We start from the raw sequence: 21,158 nt of genomic DNA on the forward strand, positions 1-21,158 counted from the left end.
ATCGCTCCTATTGGAAAAGTATGCCTCCAATCTGTTAAACTAGAGCTTGATCTCTGTTGAATTTAATCCCCATAACAGACAGAAAGAAACACTATGCAAAAGCTCCACTCTTATCTAGGCCATCAACCGTGGTTCTGAAAAAGCTTTGAAAAACTAACGTATCACACAGAAAGCAGACGGTCACATTGTTTAATTGATTATTTTAATAAATAGTTTTCAGTGCTAATTTTTTATGCTGTAAACTATGCACAGAACTTCCTGATTTTCAGTTTGGCTATTTTTTATATCAATTTTACCATGTATTCAAGTTTTCTTTACTGATCTGAGAAAAAAAAATGCAAATAATACATAATTATGTCTAGCAAGTAATGGTGCGACATCTATCTGTTAAAGCAAAAGAACATGAGCATTAACTAAGAAACAACTGTCATTGACTCGGCTGAGGATGTATGAACATGAATGGAGCTGATGGACACCAGTCATGTGAGTTCATGTACAGGTCAGGTGGAAATAAATGCAAAGCTAAGACAAATAACAATGGAAGCTCTGCCTGTAAAAAGTTTGACCCGGTTGTATTGCAAGCTTCTTCAAGTGCACCAACCCCCTCCCCAAACGAACTGTAAACATTCTACTTTAATCTGAGCATGACGTTGTAGAGATGAGGAAAGGTGAAAAGAGCAACAGGCAGGACGGCATGGTTGTAAGCCCCTTATCTGCCCTACAAATAAAGCTATGGACTGTACTGTATAAAGTATCTTCTGAGGCTGGTGACTATTCGATGTAAAGCAGCCATGCCTATAGAACAGGACAATGCAACAAGCTTACTACATAGGATTGTGTTACAGAAGCTGAGGCATTTAAACTGATCACTTAATTCAGTCTAATCTGTCTTACTTTCCACAAGCCACATTAGGATACATGCTGAGGAGCGCACTGGAGCCATGCTGTGTGCCCATCTTGAATCCATCTAACCAATTAAACCCTCGATATGAACTTCTTGCAGACCTATTATGATTTAAGCACAGGTTTTCAGTGGTAACCTGTTATGAAGAAATCCCTTTGCCATGTCTGCTGATCTTTGTAATGTACATTCTAGAGCAAATCAAGTGAAACACATGCTGCTTTACCTGAGGGCAGAAAATTTCAGTCTAATGCATGCATAATTCCATGCTCAAACTACATTAACACAGCAAATCCTCATCACCAACATAAATACATCTACATCTTAGACTCGCAGTCATTCTCTTATTCAAAAACATTTCACTTCCAGATGACTCAACACAGCCAAGCAAGATCACAAGCACATTATAACCATAAGGCAGAAGCAAAATTAGATTCAAAAACATTTGCAGCTTTTCTAAATCTGCAGATTTGTGCATTAAAAAGGAGGACAGCCTACCAGTAAAGCAGGGATAGTCCGTCAAAGTGCTCTGCCTCCACTGACTGTGGCAGCAGTGGCATTGCAGGTCCAAAAACAGCTGATTAAATATTATAAAGGCAACCTCATCACTGGGTCGGGGAGATGACGGTTCAAATCAGGACGGTCTAAGATGACCGAGAGACAGCAGTCTACCCAGACAGTTACAGACATGCGCCTACCTATCCACTAATCTCCCCTGATACCCAGCAGTCACATGGTGTGCTTCACCTCTCCCTCCACTGCCACCCCTGATGATGTGTCTCCCTCTGAAAGCATAACAAGGCACCAGACACTAAATGTTAAGACATCAGGATGACGTGTTAAGACGATATGTAAAGGAATAGATAATAATACAAAATTCAGACCTAAGCATAGGTTAAATACAGAAGACTAAATGGGACAATTATTATCTGCGTTTAACAAATCCATAAATCTCCCACCAAAAATTGACCAAAAACACCAAAAACAAAAAACAATCTATGTGAACTGTCAACAAGCTGTAATTACAAGAACTATAAAATGCCTGCCTGTTAAACCAACAAAAAAACAATGATGCTGTCATTCGGGTACGGTCCACAGTGTGGCACTGTTTCAAAAACACAATAAGTAATAATGTCACCTCAAACCATCTGTGGAGGAACTTAACCATTAAAACTGAACTTTATTTTTTTTATAATTTTTTAACAGTGAATCTAGGAAAACATGCATTAACCATTCAAAAATGTGTTAATCCCATCTCAGGAACTATATCTCATTATTTTAGGGGGTTTCTTCACTGATACTGACTTTTTAGCATAGAATTAGCAAATATGCAAAATGTGGTTAATAGCATCTACGCTAACGACATTAGGACATTAAGGACGTCCTAATTATTCACTTTTTAAATTAATAATTTACTTTTATTCTATAATTTGGATAATATGGTTGAACTTTCAAAATGACTGTCAGTCAATATTAAAATATCACTGAAATAAAGAACAAATAATGAGACCTTAGCTGTGTCCAAAACTGTGTGCTGTTTTCTACATACTGCACTGTTTGGGTGTTCCACCATTTTGTAGTGGTGTCCAAAAACAGAAGATCTGCTGCACTCAAAAAACCCAGCTGCACCAGAGAACTTGTACACCTGTAAATTAGTGTACATGTACCTGAGTGGATACCCAAGTGGATACCCATAATGCACTGCGTTGTTTGTAAATAATGATCAATCCTGTATAAAGTTAGTAATTTTCTAGCACCACAAATTCTGTTCTCTGTAATAGTTTTCTATATGGTGATCCAGATTTTCAATGTAGGCAGTGATGAGGGCACCATTTCGGACACGGCAGTTGTTTTTCTTCCTCCCATGATCGCCAAAAAATTTGATGCGAGTTCCTGTTGAATATGTGACTTATTCCAGAAATATTGTGAAATATTCCAGATATACAGCAGGAGTGAAAGTGTTCTGGTAGGCTAACAGTGAGTGTGGAACACAAACTAAAAGTTTTCTTATCCTATAGTGGATGACTATAATGGAAAACTATGTTATATGGATTCACACATTGCTGCAAAAATAATGACTAAAAATAATAATGTGAGTCTGAAAAGAATAGATACAGTAGAAAATAAATTAATGGAAATAGTATTAGTGGAAAAATATACAGGCTAAAAATACGTAAGTACGAACAGCAAAATAAATTAATAAAAAATATAAATTTCCTAATCTGTTTGTACATTCACATTTTCATTTCTTACTTTATTTTTACACTTACTTGCTCGCGGAAGGCGACTGAATGGTGCATAGGAACTATTGCAACGCTACAGTGTTTTCGGGGGGGAGTAATGAGTGTGTGGGATCAGTGTGCACCGTTGGCTGTGGCAGGTCTGTGTTGAACAGTGCGGTCATTTCGTCGAGGTACGAGACTTCAAACCTCATTCATTCATTTCTGTCAGTTAATCAAGTTATCATGCGTTTATTCTTCTCTATGTAAAACTATATGAAATGGTGATGGCGACTACATAGAACTGGCTACATAGCTGTCTGGCTAGCTAGATTAGCTAGATGTCCTCCTGAAAGTAACCTAGTTAGCAGTCTTGTTAACTAGTTAATAGAGTTTACAGGCTGTTTTATTGACGTCTTTATGTCAGTCAGATATCATTTATTTTTCTATTTGACATATTCCATTGTCTACCCAAAGAATAAATGACCTTAACTTTTTCAGCTTTTAAAAACCGTGACTTTACAGAAATAGTAAAGTAAGTAGTTAACAATACAATGAGTTTACATCAGTATAAAGGCGTTGATAGGCTAACGTTAGTCATATTCCTACAGTAACGTTACAGTAAAGATATTTAAAGAGGCCACATCATGGAAAAATGAATTTGGTTCGCTCTTTTGGAATAAGTTGGATGTAGTATGTAAACACTGTTAAAGTTTCAAAATCTAGCTAGAAGTTTCAAAGCCCCTAGCAATCAGCTGTGGAGCAGTAGAACTAGCTACATTCTCTGGAGTGCTGAAGCTTCATCCGTTACCTTTGTAATGAGTTAGAGTGGTGTTTATGATCCAGAACAAAATCATCCAACAATAGTACCTCACCTAACTAGTGCTTTTGTGGCTGAATGCAATCCTCACAGCAGTGTTTCAACATCTAGTGTAAAGCCTTCTCCGAAGAGCAAAGGCTGTTATTGGACCAACTTTATTAATACCCTTGATTTCAAAAGAAACCTTGGATGAACAGGTGTCCGGTTACTTTTGAACATATACTGGGGAGATTTAATAATGTTTAGTGTGATCACAAACTCCATTTTGTAATGAAAAAGTGTCTCCTGCAATTTACTAAACAAAGCACAACAGTCCTTTAGTGCCTATAAAAAGATCAAAGGGGTGTTTGCTGCTTTTTGTGCTTTTGTCTCAATGCAAATGCATTTATAGTTGTTTCCCTACTCAAAGCACTAAATAGTGGGAGGACATTATTATAATAAAGCACCTACTCTGATTTACTAAGACTGATAATAAACACTGACTGTGCATTATTTAACACCTGTGAAAAACTTTTCTTATTTTTAGCACTAACATGGCTGCAAATGTTGTGCTCAGAGACAAAAGAGAGTTTTTTAACACACTTTTATTTCCAATGAAAAAAATCTTTAAATGCCTGTCACATCACAATATTCTTACTGTGATGAAGGAAATAAAAAACCTAAAACCAAATTGTTTTTCTAAATCTGTGTTATAAACTATTTCCTAATACTCCTTTGGGTATATTTTACAACACTGTCAAAGAGAATGTTTTCAAATGTTTGTTGAAAGCTGAAAGCTGAAACTCTTTGGCACTGCAAAACCTTATTTACTAAAGCTACTCCTTACTTTGTTATTCACAGCCATTCTTTGATTTACTGCATGTATCTAAGAGATTATGTTAAAAATCAAATAGTTCCCAAAGGACCTGGGTGTGAAATTAAACATGGATTTTACAATATAAAACAATATAATACAATAAAGTTTCCAAATGCACTTGGCACATAATGTTCAGCTCATCCCAACAGCTAAAAATGAACACAACAGAAAATCAAAATAATTGCTAATTTTCCTTTTTTCTTGATGTATTATGTTGACATAATGTCTTATTTTCTCAATACAAATGTTTATTATAATTAAATAATCACATAGTTATTACAAGTCATTATTTTGACCAAATGAGTCACAGTTTGATCCTGAAACACATGGATAATTTTTTTTTTCTCCTGCCTGCCATAAACAGGCTTTCGTACAAAAGGCATGTGAGCCAAACACAGGGTTATATTGCACTGGTAATGTATGTAATTACAAAGATGCACCTTTGTTTATTTGCTTGGTAGAAAACGCGCTAAATTGGCCACTCCTAATCCTGCAAAGTGTCTGTAGTAATTATTTAGTAATTTATATTTATGAATCAAGCATAATTCTGTAGGCATTCACATATTATTTTACATTCTTCTTTTTTACATTACAGGCTGGCAGAAGAACTGTTTTGAAGAGGCTTTTACTAGAACTTGGGGGTTATGCTTCTGTCTTTTGCCTTCCGTGAGTGCTGTGCAAAGCGCTATGTACAGCTAGCCTTTTGTAATGCTCAGATATGTATTAAAAACCTGAATGCCAGAGGACTAGCCACTTCTACCAGCCAGCTCTTTGTCAGGAGAACACCTCAGCGGTTTATTAACCAGACACGAGGAGCTAAAACGCACAAGAAAAAGACACACAATTACCAGGATGAATGGAAGCAAAGGAATAAGACCATCCTCACATATATTGCAGCAGCTGGGGTGGGCATGATTGGCATGTCTTATGCTGCTGTGCCACTGTACAGACTCTACTGCCAGGTCAGTGCCAGATGTCTTGAGGCTTTGATATTGTTGACTGCTAATATCAAAGTAGTCTAACACAAACCCACTTAAAATTGATTGTACTTTGAAACTGACTGTCAGATGATCTACCTTCTACTGCAGGTATCGGGACTGGGTGGCACAGCAATTGCAGGGCATGATGCAGATTTAGTGGAAACAATGAAGCCAGTTAAGGATCGCATTATTAAAGTCACTTTCAATGCTGACACACATGCAAGTCTCCAGTGGAATTTCCGCCCTCAGCAGTCCGAGATCTATGTGAGATAATTAAGTATTTCTTATCTTATTTCTTATCTTATTTGTGCTGCTAAATTGATTCTTGGTTTTATTAGTGAATCTTAAGTTGGCCTAAGTAACAAATTGTGATTTATAGAAACATCATAAATGTGAATAAACTATTTCCTTTCAGTGCACTATAGTAAATTTAATCTTCCTTTTTTGTCATTCAGGTTGTGCCAGGAGAAACTGCTCTAGCATTTTACAAAGCACGAAATCCCACAGACAAACCTGTGATAGGAATCTCTACCTATAATGTAGTGCCATTTGAAGCTGGGCAGTACTTTAACAAAATTCAGGTACTGGAGAATCTATTACATACTTTTAATAACTATAAAATAGTCTTTGTATTACTTTGACTCCTTTCATTTTCACCTCTTTAAGGCTGTTTCTACCTTGCATCGACATGCATTTCGGATCATGTTTGAACTTCACTTGACCGCATGATAAGCCCGTGTCCTGGGTGTAAACACATCCAGGACACCTCACTAAAACCACATTCAGAGGTGGTCAGAGATGGCTCTTGACTACATTTAACACAAGAGTAAACGTAATTCATTTTCTATAAACAAGTATAAGATGAAGGATACATATGGCTGGAGTTATCCCAAAAGCAAGGCTTGTTGATTTGTATGGTAACTGGGAAAGCGTAAACAGAAGTCAAATAAAATAACATATGTATTTAAGTGCTTTTTGTGTGAGAAAGTAAAATTGTATCTTTTCTGGTCACACTGGGGACGCATTTTAGTGAAAAGTGTAAACAGAACCTGGCCATAGTATATCTAGGTATGATCCAGACATGAAACCTATGTTATTGCAAGATGTAAACAGCCTCTTTGTGTCTTTCTGACACTGTCAAGAGCCTAAAAATGGTCTTGCGTACATTTGTGGGATCAACTTGTGAGGAGTTTGTCTACTGCCATTTCTTACACTCAACTGAACTGAGCTTTGCCTTCTTGATCCACAGTGCTTCTGCTTTGAAGAACAGAGGTTAAACCCTCAGGAAGAGGTGGACATGCCTGTTTTCTTTTACATTGACCCAGAGTTTGATGAGGACCCCAGAATGGCTCGAGTTGACACCATTACACTCTCTTATACCTTTTTTGAAGCCAAAGAAGGACAGAAATTACCCCTTCCTGGATACAGCTAAATAAGCAGTACATGGTGCATTATTTAGAGACTTCACTTTTCTGATGAAACTTGGATATCTAATAGAGCATCATTTATACAAATGTCATGCAGTTTGCAAAAGCCTTTTTAACTATGTCATCTGTGTAATGAAGTGTGTTAATGTTGGTGTACCCTGGCACTTTTTGTGAAATTCCACTTGAATGACCATTTAGAATGATTAGTGGCTTCAAAAGCCAAGCTGTAAACTGTGCAATAAATTTACACAGTTGGGTACTGAAGTGCATGCAAGTGCATTACCTCTTTCAGTACAGTAGGGGGCAGAACGGTTGCAATTTCCCCCCTTTAAGCAGCTCGAAAAAGAAATGTGAGCAAAAACAAGGTCCATTGCATTTGGTCTGTTATCTTATTCTGTATCAGAGTTTAAAGGCTCATAAGGGTTATCTTGCGATCTGATTTTGTCGTGATTGCACATAGGGACAGTGAGGTACATTTGGACGTTACGCAACTGTAGCGGAGGTAGAGACATCTGCACTTACATAACGTGTGATCAAGCAATCTCGATGGTACTCAAACAAACAAGGTTGCGCAATGCCAGAAAAAAAAAAAAAATCAGCCGTGATGAAAATACACTGTAGAGTTCAAATAAAAATCCATAATGTATTTACCACGCATTATGTGATGGCCATAAAAGTGAACAGTAAAAAAAATTTTTAATTTTTTTTTTAAATTTACAGTTGTTCTGAACTGGGATTTACAGAGAAGGTGATATCATATTAACCATCCTTGTGCCTAAGTTAAGCTATATGCTTATAAACCCAGTGTCCGGTGGTTGAGCAATGTTGATGGCGAGGCTGTCACTTGTCGCGCAGGATACACACTGTACCAAATCTGCCTCAGTAACGCTTTGCACTGTACTCCGCACGTCTACATCGTTACTGGTGCCCCGGAAAACAACAAACCCAACCACGTTGCTCCTGGAGTTGAGCATAGCTGACTCGGGATCGAGCAAAATGACCCCACGCTGTCCAAACTAAAGGACCTCCCGCGTCGCTGCTGATCCAGAATCAGCTCTATCCGACCACAACAGCGCTTGGCAACGCTGTTTAGCCACACCCTCTCCTGTGCCAAGTGGGCGGGTCTAGAGTTTCATGGACACGTTTGGTGACGAATGACAGGAGAGAACTGGCCCTAGCAACTCCAGCGGAGAGCCAATCAGGATTCAGCTTGGGAAGAACTTTCTGTTTTTTTCCCCTGTTGAGGGAAGCTGAAGCTACAGTGGAATCCAAGCAGATGATCTCAATGGACGAGTGTGACGAGGAGGAGAAAAGGAAACAGAGAAAGGAATACAGTCTTGAGAGCACATAGTGTCAAAAGTCTACGAGGTATTTCTACTTCGTCTGTCGTTGTGGAAGAACTGGTTCGTTTACGGGATAACTATAAGAACTGGCTAAACGACCGTTTATGCTACGTTAGTGCGTTTATTCCCCTTTAGAACGACGTCGTTCCTCGACAGCATCTTAAGATCTGACTAGACCTGAATCCGTCTTTCAGCTGAGCTGGAGTGGGAAGAATTGTCTTTGCCATGTGTGGGAAAGAAAGACAAGTGTTGAACGCATAGGTTTGGTGTCATGTAGGAAACAATAGAGCGACAGGTCTGAAATTGTGTACAGAGAAAAGACAGACAGAGCACAAATGAAAAAGATGATCCATAATGGGACATCGGAGTGACACATCCATGAAGATGAGCCACAGGAGCAGCCCCGCAAAAGCGTATGATTTTCTGCTGAAATTTCTGCTAGTGGGAGACAGTGATGTGGGAAAGGGGGAGATACTGGCCAGTTTGCAGGATGGATCCAGTGAATCTCCCTATGGATATAATATGGGTGAGTAATCAAGAAGATACAGCAGTAGTTGACAAAATCAACTGTGGACATTCTAGGGGATAGGCTACTACCCACATCTGGCCAGATGCTGCTTTACATGTTTTTTTTCCCCCCCATTATGAATTTGTATGTATAGTAAAAGATCTAGCATCTGAAATAATTCCATGGAAGCTCACTGTGTGAAATTGAAAAGTTTCTATAAAAAGTAAGACTAATCAGGTGGGGAAAAGGAATAAATACAAAATAAATAAATATATAGGTTCCTCAGCTTCTCCAAAAAATCTTTAATATAATTGTATTTGTATTGTCACAAATTATTATTGGATTGCATTTACTACATAACACAAAGTAGCTTAACAACAGCATTTAAAAAGTGTTGCTCAGATAGCGGTGCTTGTCCTAGGTTTAGGGAAACAAGCATTTTTTTAGTCTTATTTTGTGTGCGTTTTATAACTTTGCTCAGCATTTAGTTCGAAATTTTAGGTCAGGAACTGACGCATATGTTTTTATCATGATTAGTAGTTGAACTTTGGTAACCCATAGCCTGTTTGGAAAAAAGTAGCTGCTCCCCTGAGACAAATCAGCTTCAGTGAAATGCCATGGGGATAACATAGCTGGAAGCACTGCTCCTGTTACAAACACATATTTCATAGGTTGTGTGTTTTAAAGAGCAAAAAGTCTTCTAAACTAGTATTGTTGGCAGCCCCCAAAGTTTGATGTGGAAGCTTAGGGATTGTTTGCAGTAAAAGTACTGGCAGTGTAAAGTAACTTTTTTTGGCTCAGTTCATCCCAACACTGCTCCACTTGAACACATTTTGTGGTTGTTTCACCCCCCACTACATGTCTTCTGCTCAGCTGCCCTCGTTGGGAGTATTCAGACATGTGGTGGTCTTTTATTGTGTTGTGAGCACAACATATTGTGTCTTGAAAGTGTGGAAAGATTTTGTCCACTGCCATTTTCAAAGTGCACTTGGTCAAAGTCCAGGGTCTGCCGGAGTATTCTGAGCCTCATTTGCGCAGGTTAGATTACACTGGTGCTGTTTGGGACGAGGAGATTGCCCCCACTAACAGATCTAGTTACTGTGAACGTTGGACCAGCATTTAATGTGATTGACAGCTTGTTCACCAAAGGTCAGAGGGTGGTGGAGCTCAGAATGCCTTTCATAGCTGCTCTCTGTTCACCTGTGCTGTGCAGTGGTACTTATAGCAATGAGTGCTCCTCATATGAAGGACAGAAGGTTGTAGTTAAAAAAAAAAAGCAATGAATCATATGCTGCTGAGAAGAAGAAATGAAGCATTAATAACAATTACATAAGAGAGTAATTGCTGGTTGTGTTTACTTACTGATCCATGTTTTTTTCCAAATCACAGAAATAAAAATATTTTTTCTTCAATAATTACCAAATAATTTCAGTAATTAGAGGCACCACGTCTTTCAAACAGACCCAGTTCAGTTGTTATCTGTTGATATTGCGTAATATTAAATCCAAACCAGTCCTAGCTCATATTCCTCGTGGGAGTGCGAAGCATTACGCCACCATCTACGCCTTCAAATTTCACAGTTGGTTCATCTACATCATCTTTGGCAGAATTTTCCTTCTTAGGCCTTCATGTGCAGCTGCCAAGATACAAATATTCTACAAACAGACTCTCTACAATATCCAAGGTCCAGAGCAGATTGCAGACTTGTGATTTATTTTAAAAAATTGGAATTAAAATGGTATAGATTTTGGGGGGTCGTCTCTTTCATAAGTGATAACCCTGCAGTGCTGCGAGCTCGCAGGAGGCTCTGTTGTGATTTCAGTCTGGAGCAATTATTACTACTGTCATAACCTCTTATATAACTCTGCTTTCCTCTGCTCCCAGGCTCTGAACAAGATGTAGCTACAGGGACTGTGGACGCAGCCAAGGTTTTCTGGCAATAAAAGAGCGGAATATTCAGATGTTTGTCTAAGCACTTTTTTTGTGACCCTCTTTAGTGGGTTGTGTTTTGGGGTGAGTGTTTATAGAAAGTGCTCTCTATCTCATAGTCTGGTCCTCAGTGTGGCCGTGACAAATGAAGCTTCTCAGCTGCTCTTCTGCGTGTTGATGCTGTAAAAGAAGCTGCATAGCTGAGGAATGAGCCAAATGTTCCTCTTGCTACCAAGGCCTCTGGTGTATTCCTCAACCTCTTTTGACTGAACTTAACTCTAAGGTCAGGTGGTCAGATACTCTGGTATGAAATTCTGGCTTGCCCACGCGCTTGGTGCACACTTAGGTCGATGGTAAGCCTAGTCAAGCTAACAAAATAGCCAGTCTCCTCAAAGGTCCAGAGAACACAGAGGGGGTTTGTATTGCGCTTTGGTCTGTTCAGATGCTCGTGTGCTGTTGTACCAGGGAGCGTGTGCCAGTGATGGTTCTGCACGACTGAGCTTAAGCTTGAGAACGTCATCACCTACTAAAGCTTTCAACTTCCTACTGCTCTCTCCTGTTGGTTCTATATGTCATCCTGTCAGAAAACATCCGTGCCTCGTTGCTGTGTGGTGTAAAGGGAAGAGAAAAGAGGTGCAGGGAACTGGATAATTGCACAGGGAGACAGAAAGTGTTGGTGAGGAAAAAAAAATCTGTCGAGATGAATCAGAGGTTGCCCACACAAACAGGAAGACTGCATCCTGCAGGCAGACTTTTTGATTAAAAAAAATCTATCACACTGGTAGTTTATTTGGAGTTGCAATCCGTTTATTCAATATATATATTATCTTTATCCAAAAAAAAAAAATTAATAATCTTGAACATTAACTGGAACTTTGCCATAGAAGACAAAAATGTTGTTTGTAATGTTAATTGTAAGTGAATGTTAAGAAGCAGTTTTGGAGCATTTCTGTCAGTCCATTCATCATGAAGTGCAGCTAAAATAGAAAAATAGAAATAGAAAAATTGTTGACTGTTGACTGAGTGAGGGAACCCTTATGAAAAAGAACAATAGTAATACTACATGAGATACTACAGGATTCCTATAAGAATATAAAAATAGACAGGATACTACACACTACACTATAGACTACTACAAGACAGAACTACAGAAATTTTATAGGAGGTGAAAATATTATGTATTATTACAGAAATATTACACAACGCAACAGAAATCTTATAGTTTCTTATAGTGCTCCTAGTACAGATCTTTTCTGCAAGGCAGTGTATCATATCATGGTCTGCTGGAACCTATAATTTAATTTAACGTCATGATAATCTGTTTATTAGAATATTTGTATTACCTCTGCCTCTTATATGTGAGCCCATAACCTTCAAATACATTGGGGTTTTCAGGTCACTGGCCATGATCTCATTCTCAAATTAATTTTGGCGAGTTTATGATGGATTAATTTGGCTTCATTCAGGCAGAGGTGGATAATTCAAAGCCTGTGCTGTCACTAAGATATGCCTCAGAAAGGGAGCATGTATATTTCCACAGTATTGGCCTTCAGCCTGGCTGTCACAGAGGAATGTACGATGGGTCATGGAGCTCCTCAGAAGTAATCAGAGTGATCACTATGTGTGTGTTTGTGTTTGGAGTCAAAGACCTCTCAGATATGACACTAAGCACTCCTAACAATCAAAGAGATGTCTTTTAAGCTTTCCCTTTGTTAATACTGTACCCCTATTGTGTTATTCATGGTTGCCTGGAGACTGTTCTACTTGAACAGAGGAAAACTTGAACAGAGGAATGACAAGCGAGATGCAGATGAAAGCGGACATATTTCTGTTACCTTTTATCCTAGCATCTGCATAAAACATGGACAAAACCCATGTAGTAATTTTTAATGTAGCCCTGAAGACCCCCTGAAGTACTAAAAGATAATTTTACCATCTTTTAAACAGGTTATGCTTTAAGAAATACTGCTCATAAACAAACTGAGGGGACTACAAGAACCTAAAACTAGTAGGGGTGGGCAGTATGGCAAAAATATAACATCTCGATACTTCTAAACATTTTCAGGATACACAATATGGATCGTGATATTTAATTTTTCTGAAGTTTGATATGTTGGAACAGACAAAAAGGGACAAATTATGCCACATTTAAAAAATACTACCGAAAACAATGAACAATGATTTTTTTCAGTGTCTCACATACTGCACTAAACCCAATTAAACAGGACTAATTATGCTCTCTTTGTTATGATGCGTGCAATTGTTTAGTGTTCTTTAGTGACTTAAGTAGTAACGATATCCATGATATGCTCTGGAAAGCATATTGTGACCTAATGTGACAAATTATCATGATAATGTGACAAATTATCATGATATTATTGATATTATCAGATTGCCCACCCCTAGTAATTCATTTTCTTTGTTGACTTCTGCAGGGATCGACTATAAAACAACCACTATACTGCTTGATGGGCGCAGAGTTAAGCTGCAGCTTTGGTGAGTATATCTGCATCAGAATGAGCACAGATACAGCTGCCAGATTTCCAAATGAATTGGAAGGAAGTGACAGTCACAGCTTTCAGTCTTTTCCCAGACACATGTAGAACAGTTTTGTTCATGGCTAACCCATTTTTTGTGTTCAGGCGTGAATTTGAATTTACATTTGATCCTGTACATGTTTGAGGTCACTATCTGTTTAACAGCAATGTGTAACAGTTAGTAAGTGTAACAGTTAAACAGTGATGAGAAACTGGAGATTGTCCCTGCAATTGTACCTTCAGGAAACGCAGCAAAGATCTTTTGGTTAGTGAAATATGAAGAGAACATGCCAAAAGTCTGAGTATGTAAATTATACCATTGCTCAACACAATTTTCCAGTGAAGCGTACAGCCAAGTCAATCCTGCCAAGCATGCCCACAAGCCTTATTTAAATTCTAGAATATTTTTAGAGGCCTGCACTCTCACTTGAGTCAGGCTTAAATTATTAATTATATCTCGGCAGATGAGGCATCTTAGTGAGGAGTGTTTATAATAATTCGTCCTGTACCCCTGGCGACATACTAGCGCATCTTGGCCACTTGTAGAGCTGAGCCGTGTACTGTAAATGATTCAGAAAGCTCTGCTCCTACTCACGGTCTGCTGCCCTGGCACCGTGCACCAGGAGCCAATCACTTTACAAAGTACAGGACAGAGAGTAACCACAGAAATATCTAAGCTCCTGGAAAGCTGAACAAGAACAAGAACATTGTAAAGTGAATGCTGTTGTTTTCTTGTTGTTCTTTTGTAGGGACACATCTGGACAGGGTCGCTTCTGCACCATCTTCCGCTCTTATTCCAGAGGAGCACAGGTATGAACTAGGGATGCACCGATCCAGCCTTTTCTCTCCCAATACCAATTTAGATATCTGAGATCTTATTAGTATTATATTAGTATTAGCTAATACCGAGTGCAAGTCTGATACCAGTGCACTGTTAAAGGAATAATTTAAAAGATTTTCCTCTTACCGCAGACGCAGTCGATCAGCCTAGACATGATTGGTTTATTTTTATTTTGCTTCTTTAGATTTGAACTGGAGCTATGAGGCTAATATTGCTAAAACTATAAGTTAATAGTCTCCTAAACCATTTCCACACATACATGCCCAAAGAGTTTGAAGGCAGATTCCAGAAGGCAAGACATTTTTCAGATGATAATATAGTTCTAGTTTTAGCTTATGTGTAAATAAGATCTGTCTGTGCCATTTTACCAAATTCTCTTGTTCTAAACGAGTTCATGTAGCTTATCAATGTGATTTGGAGCAAATATATGAATATGCTGACGTGTATTTGTGGAAACTGTTTTGGTGACTGTTCTAGTGTTAGCACCGTTAGCCTGGCAGCTTCAGTCCACATTAAAGAAGTAAAACTTGGGCACGTGCATTTTGGGGAAAATCGTGTAAATTTAAATTTTTGCCAAACTGTTTCTTTAAGGCACTCATGTTGTGGTGTAGCAAAGTAAGCAAACTTTCCTAAAACATTCCTAAATTCCTAAAACAAGCAGAGAAAGGATTTGGCCATTAAACATTTGGAGCTGTTGATAAAATTCAGTGTTTTTATTCAGTGTTGTTAAATGCTCCACCCAGGGGTCAGCAGTTCCTGTTCAAAGTCTGGTATGTGGTAAAACAGGGTGGGCTATTACTGTTGATGTGACATTTTCCTGTTCTGGCTCATGCGCCTATCATAATAATGCCCACAGTGAGAGGAAATGACACCGCAGTTGTCCCGCTATTCCATGCACATAAAATCATTAAACTGTGCATGTCTTCTCTGTGGGATCTAATAAAGAATTTACTGGATCTGAAGCTAAGAGGTTCAGAAAGTAAAGGGGTTTACAGCATATTTAGAGCAGGTCCAAAAGTTCATGTTCATCTAGAAGATTCCTGTGTAAATTTTAGTGAGAGGTTTCATAGATATATATTACTTAACTCTAATTAAGTAAATGTTTCATGTAATGTAATATATTGTCTGATATAATGCATTTCAGGGTGTTATCCTTGTGTATGACATCACAAATCGCTGGTCCTTTGATGGAATTGACAGATGGATTAAAGAGATCGATGAGGTAAAGTGCATTTACATCCTGAGCTCCACATTGAGCATTTCACACATTTTTAACGCATTTTTGGACTTGATCATACCTGTAATTTAGCAAATGCGATTACTGTACAAGACATCATAGATAACATTTGTGCTTGTCATTAATTGAGTGTGTTTAAGATTTGTGTAACTCTAATTTATGATCATCCAAGTTATTACTCTCCCATAACAGAATCCTTAAACTGACAGCCTTCAAAACAACTGAAGAAGAGCAATGCATTGTCCATAGCTGATTTTCAGTTGCTTTTATTTCTGACATTCTAAGGACACCAGAAATCACATGGATATTTGTGAAGTGGCGATGATATGGCAATGACTCTAAAATACCTATGATACTGGACTGTTCATTTTGGTTCATTGAGAACTGATTCAAATATAACTCTGACTTATTAATTACTTATTCCCCAGCATGCACCAGGAGTGCCCAAGATCCTGGTGGGGAACCGTCTGCACTTGGCCTACAAGCGTCAGGTGACCACAGAAAATGCCCAGGCCTTTGCAGAGCGTCTGGGGGTCACCTTCTTCGAGGTCAGCCCTCTGTGCAACTTCAACATCACAGAGTCCTTCACTGAATTGGCTCGCATTGTTCTAATGCGTCACGGCATGGAGAGACTCTGGAGACCCAACAAAGGTACCCAAAGTGTCCCATGATGTCAATTACTGACTAAAACTATTTAAATTATTCACAGTCTATCAGTTATTTAGGTATTACTCACATTGCCTTCGAAAAGGGGAATATTTGTAAGACACAGAACACAGTACTTGCAAAAGGGGGTTACTGTGATTTATTTTTTATTTGCCAGCGCATGGGGATTACTAAAATGTATGTCACCATATGGGCATGAAAATATGTCAAGCACAGTGTGCTTGAATTTATTTTGAATGCATTTAGATAAGCAATCACAGCTCCCATTTAAACCTAAACTAGTCATAACTGAGTGACCACATAAACTTGCACAGCAATTACGTATGCAGCCAAAGAATGCTCAGTTAGCCAAAAGAATTCAAGGTTTTTAAAAAACTGTTAAACTCACTTTGGAGACACCCAGTGGTCAGATACCAAAGCAATGTCCATATGACTCAATCTAGCCTAGGCTTTGACGTCTTGAATGCCTTGCCTTTAAACAAAGCAAGGCATGACAGGTAGATCCAGAATAAACAAAATGAACATTTTTTACATAACCTGTTTCACGTTATGACTTGTGGGTGCAAGCCTTAAAGCTTTGTTTTGACTGTTCAGTTTAAGGTCACAAACAAGGACAATTCTGCACTTTCAGTCTTTCAGTTCAGTCGTCATCTGATCCTTGTATAATCATTGAAAGGCATTTTTTTGTGTCTTGAGTCATGTTTGTCCTTCATTATTGCAAATGCCACAAGAACATTCTGTACATATTAACATCGTTTAAAGGGAACTTTCAAAAAAAAAAGTCAGATTTTCTTTACAGTGGTGGTGATACGAACCAGGAATCACAATGTCTACAACACAAATATAGACAATATATTTATTATCCAAAATGACCAGTGAACCTACATGCGTTATTAGTTTTTATATTTAATGCGGAAATATAGTGGTAGATCTGAAAATTATGTTTTCTATGGGTACCATTTTGCCTTTCAATGCCCTGTAAGCACCTCTCTGTGATGGATAGTTTTAAAATATGTTTCAGACCAAAACCTTCTCTCAAAATGAGCGCAACACAATGACTCAGGCATAAGGCAAAGTATTTGCAACAATTCAATGTAATAACTTTCTGTGAAGAAACTTTTAGCAGGACTAAACTCTTCAGACATCTGGTTCATGTCACCACCACTGTGAGCGGTTCTGTCACAGTGAGTTTCTCTAGAACGGACCATTTCACATCAAACCATTCTGAATGACTTTGTTTACATCCTTACGATTGAATTATGTACAGAAATTTAAGATCATCAAACACTCTTTGGCTGGCTCTTTGCAAGACTAATCATTACAAAAGAACAAAAAATATTTTTTTCTTTTTTTTTGGGTAAAAATATATAAAATATATAAAAGTTCCATAACATTTGCACATGCCACATTTCATGTTTTATTTTTATTTTTCCCCCCAGTGCACTAAATTCAGCAAAGAAACAATTATTGTTGATTAACGTGCAGAATTGTGAGAGTGTCTTATTTTCACTTAGGAAATCAACTACAAAACATGTCATTTGACTAGGTACGTCTAAACTTTTGCATACTGTATTGCATATATAACAATTATATCTGCATCTATAAAACCTGTACTAAAACTTCATAAAGCAGGATTTCTCAGCGAGGATTGTCCATTAAGAATATTACTCTCTTGACCTTTGTCTTAAATTTTCTGGCAAACTAAAAAATCCTGCTTTGAAAAACCCCTCCCAGATGGCTTCTCTCAGACAACACTGATGGATACTTTCAACATATCATGTCTCTCTCTCCCTCTTCCTCTGTGTTTCTGTGCAGTGTTGAGTCTGCAGGACCTGTGCTGCCGTTCTATCGTCTCCTGCACTCCAGTGCACCTGGTGGACAAACTCCCTCTTCCTGTTGCCTTAAAGAGCCACCTCAAGTCCTTCTCCATGGCCAACGGCCTGAACGCCCGCATGATGCACGGACGCTCCTACTCCGTCATAGCCAGCAGTGCGAAGAAGAGGAACGGAACAAAAAAATCCAAACTCATCTACCCACCCCTGAGCCCGTCCCAGAGCTGCGCAAGGACCAGCTGCAAGATATCATAGTCTAATGACACAGTCTGCACTCGCAACATATACACACAACCACAGTTTACAGCATGAGGCAGTGCTCAAAGTCAACAGGGTTTTACTTCAGTGAAGACGTGTCCCAGTGACTCATGGCAAATAGTGCCCATGATTGTTCCATTCCACCCAGATACTCGGGGTGCATTCCCTGTACTGGATCTGAATGTGATTGCTCAAAGAGATTGAACAGACCCACAAGAAGGGATTTGTTTCAGAGTGTGAAGCCACTATTTCACCATATTTTGCATATATGTACAGAATATTTCATCCTGTTTGTAAATGAAGAGTTAGAAACGTAAATGGTACTGCATTTTGGCATTGAGGACAAAAAATATTTTACTGAGCTTGGACCAAGCAAGCATGAGGGCAGAGAAAACGGTCCTGTTTTTTGAATATTTCAATTTTCACAGTGGACCTAGTTGATAATACCAGCTTGTTTTCTAACTTTTATTCTAATGCTCTTCAGGGTACATGTATTGAACAAACATCAGTGTTGAGAAATGCAGCTCTTTGTATTGTGTATTTAAGTCATGTTGTTTGATACTATATTGTTATTATTCTTAATTATTGTAATGCACTTGAACAGTGAACGATATTGTAATATTTTATATGGAGTGACACCAAAGACATGGCAGAACAAATACGAAGCTTACCAACGCTTACTAATAGTTTGTTATGGATTCGCTACAGACACTAATATTTCAAATACACTGCAAATCAACAGGAATTCCTAACTAGATATCTTTTTTTTGTTTTGTTTTTTTTGTTTTTTTAATAAAAGTGTGTTACCAACAAGATAACTGACTTGATTTTGTTTTCCAGATCTCAGTCAAGCCACCACTAGATGGTAGTATTGTATTTTGTTTTTCAAACCAAAAGGGTACTATGATCTTTGCCACTGTTACAGATTAAAAGGAAGACTGGATCCAGTGGGTTTCATGCTTAGACTGGAAGAAATCTAGGGGGAAAAATCTATTGTAAACAGCAGTTATTGCTAAATTAGTGCTTGCACGTGGGGCGTAAAAGCCACAGAAAATTCTGTATTGTAGGAAGAACTTTAACACTGCAGGGTGCTGATGAGAGGATTGGTTGTGTATAGTGTGCTCTCTGCAAGCTTTGTGGTGCAGTCAGTCTGTAGACATGAAATCTCACCTCTGTGAAAGCTGCTGTCAGCAGAATACCAAAAACTGTCCCCATATCTTCTGCACATCAGACCTACGGCGCATCAACATAATGCACTGTTTATACAGAAATACAGCAAGCACCATTTCACCAAGTTCACCAGCACAGACAAGTGAAACCTGAAATCCGAGCAGTATTCGTTGACACATGAAATAAACATTCCTCTTTGTAGAACGGGCCAATTTTCTTTATCGCAGAATGAAGGAACAGCGTGCCCCTCAGGGCAGAAATTATACAACATGCCAGAATAAAATTACGCTACATTCAATTTCCCACTGTGCCCTCTCACCCTTTCTCTGTTCACTTTATGTCCAGACCCCATAAATGGCTGACTGTGTGGACATGCACTGAAAATAGGCCAAACTCTGATAGTGTAGAGTGTTTGAATTAGTGTGCAAAACTTTCAGATTAGATTTAAAAAATAGATTTAAAATAATACTTATCTGGTCAACAAGTATTTATTTTGTCAGATAAACACATAAAAATAAATACAAATAATACTAATACATTGAGTATTGATTTTACATACGCCACTGTGTTTGTTTAACCATTTCCAAACATCTCTTTGTAGCAGCCCGGTATTATTTGTAGTTATCATCTAATGCCTGGTTTGGCTAAGCAATACCTCATCATGTTAAATTTAAGTGTGCGGGTGATGGAATTTAACTAATCTGTGCAGTGGCTGGGGGCATCCAGGAGAAATCTGGTACCAAACCTTGTACTTCTAACAAGGTCACAAGATATCCATTACGTTTTGTGCAAAAAAAGAAAAAAAAAAGTTCTTTTTACTTTTTACTGTGTTTATTTATGCTTATTTACATTTAATCTAAATGTTTTCACAAGCAAAAACACATTTATTTCCAAGATAAATGGCTTTAAATGATGTGCTCAGGTCCTTAAAATTTTTTGCACAGTACTGTACATCATGTTAGAATTATACTCAGTTACATGCACTCAAGCAAAATTTTGATGGACTTGTACTTCTCTTAGTATTTTTACATAATAATACTTACTTCTACTCAAGTATTTTTGTGAGGTGATGAATTTACTTCTTTTACTCTTTAGTGAGGTACATTGCTTTTTTTTGTGCTTCCTTTTGTTCGCTTGGGTACAGCATCTGTACTTCTTTATGACTGGTCGCATGACTGACTTTGTAGCATTAGCATTTTATTTTTGACCAAGAGTGCATCAAAAAGAGAAGAGTAGAGCTTAACAAACATCAGTTCGCTGCCTAGATAGATGCTGGATGAAGTTTTGGAGTTGCAGTTTTGTTATTCAGTACTTAAGTATGTTTTTGATCTACTTCTTTTGTTCTTACTTAAAATAGTTTATTGGAACAGTACTTTTACTCCTACATCACAGTGCAACTAAAAATGTTTCAGAGAAACCTTCTAGAGTTTCATTGATAAAACATATCACAAAAACCAAAAGTGACATGAAAATAAAAATGTGAATGAAAATATGTTTAAAAACTAGAGATGAGATTACAGTATTATATCTTTAGAAGAGGTCTATGATTTACCTGTTCTTCTGCATGAGCAGAGGATCCTGCAGATGGCGTGCTTATCACGCTGGAAGAGTGATTTGAGTCCTGCAGCCTACAG

General features: G+C 38.1%; 3 protein-coding genes across 3 annotated transcripts in view; 2 read left to right on the forward strand and 1 right to left on the reverse strand.

Annotated features, from left to right (window-relative positions):
* stxbp4 (syntaxin binding protein 4) overlaps positions 1 to 1,461 on the reverse strand; it is a 35,231-nt gene extending 33,770 nt beyond the window's left edge. The window contains exon 1 of the mRNA XM_036571831.1: positions 1,400 to 1,461. Coding sequence (XP_036427724.1) covers positions 1,400 to 1,461 — 62 coding nt within the window. The remainder of the gene's footprint in view (positions 1 to 1,399) is intronic.
* A 1,752-nt stretch (positions 1,462 to 3,213) lies between these two features.
* On the forward strand, positions 3,214 to 8,685 carry LOC118809336 (cytochrome c oxidase assembly protein COX11, mitochondrial). Its single transcript, XM_036572528.1, has 5 exons — positions 3,214 to 3,314; positions 5,392 to 5,758; positions 5,885 to 6,040; positions 6,232 to 6,357; positions 7,026 to 8,685. The coding sequence occupies exons 2-5, from the start codon at positions 5,441 to 5,443 to the stop codon at positions 7,206 to 7,208; spliced, it is 783 nt and encodes a 260-aa protein (XP_036428421.1). The 5' UTR covers positions 3,214 to 3,314; positions 5,392 to 5,440; the 3' UTR covers positions 7,209 to 8,685.
* Positions 8,453 to 19,169, forward strand: rab40b (RAB40B, member RAS oncogene family). The gene is made up of 6 exons (XM_036572527.1): positions 8,453 to 9,072; positions 13,419 to 13,479; positions 14,270 to 14,330; positions 15,506 to 15,583; positions 16,027 to 16,249; positions 18,080 to 19,169. The coding sequence occupies exons 1-6, from the start codon at positions 8,901 to 8,903 to the stop codon at positions 18,349 to 18,351; spliced, it is 867 nt and encodes a 288-aa protein (XP_036428420.1). The 5' UTR covers positions 8,453 to 8,900; the 3' UTR covers positions 18,352 to 19,169.
* The last annotated feature ends 1,989 nt before the right edge of the window (positions 19,170 to 21,158 follow it).

Source organism: Colossoma macropomum, unplaced genomic scaffold, assembly GCF_904425465.1.
Source record: "Colossoma macropomum unplaced genomic scaffold, Colossoma_macropomum, whole genome shotgun sequence".
NCBI classification, from domain to species: Eukaryota; Metazoa; Chordata; class Actinopteri; order Characiformes; family Serrasalmidae; genus Colossoma; species Colossoma macropomum.

Bases quoted from the DNA above. Each gene is read 5' to 3' on its own strand.
- rab40b (XM_036572527.1), top strand. From the start codon at position 8,901: ATGGGACATCGGAGTGACACATCCATGAAGATGAGCCACAGGAGCAGC. The intron at 14,331-15,505 runs GTATGAACTAGG...AATGCATTTCAG, and splicing joins CTTATTCCAGAGGAGCACAG to GGTGTTATCCTTGTGTATGA. The intron at 15,584-16,026 runs GTAAAGTGCATT...CTTATTCCCCAG, and splicing joins GGATTAAAGAGATCGATGAG to CATGCACCAGGAGTGCCCAA.
- LOC118809336 (XM_036572528.1), top strand. From the start codon at position 5,441: ATGCTTCTGTCTTTTGCCTTCCGTGAGTGCTGTGCAAAGCGCTATGTA. The intron at 6,041-6,231 runs GTGAGATAATTA...TTTGTCATTCAG, and splicing joins CTCAGCAGTCCGAGATCTAT to GTTGTGCCAGGAGAAACTGC. The intron at 6,358-7,025 runs GTACTGGAGAAT...CTTGATCCACAG, and splicing joins AGTACTTTAACAAAATTCAG to TGCTTCTGCTTTGAAGAACA.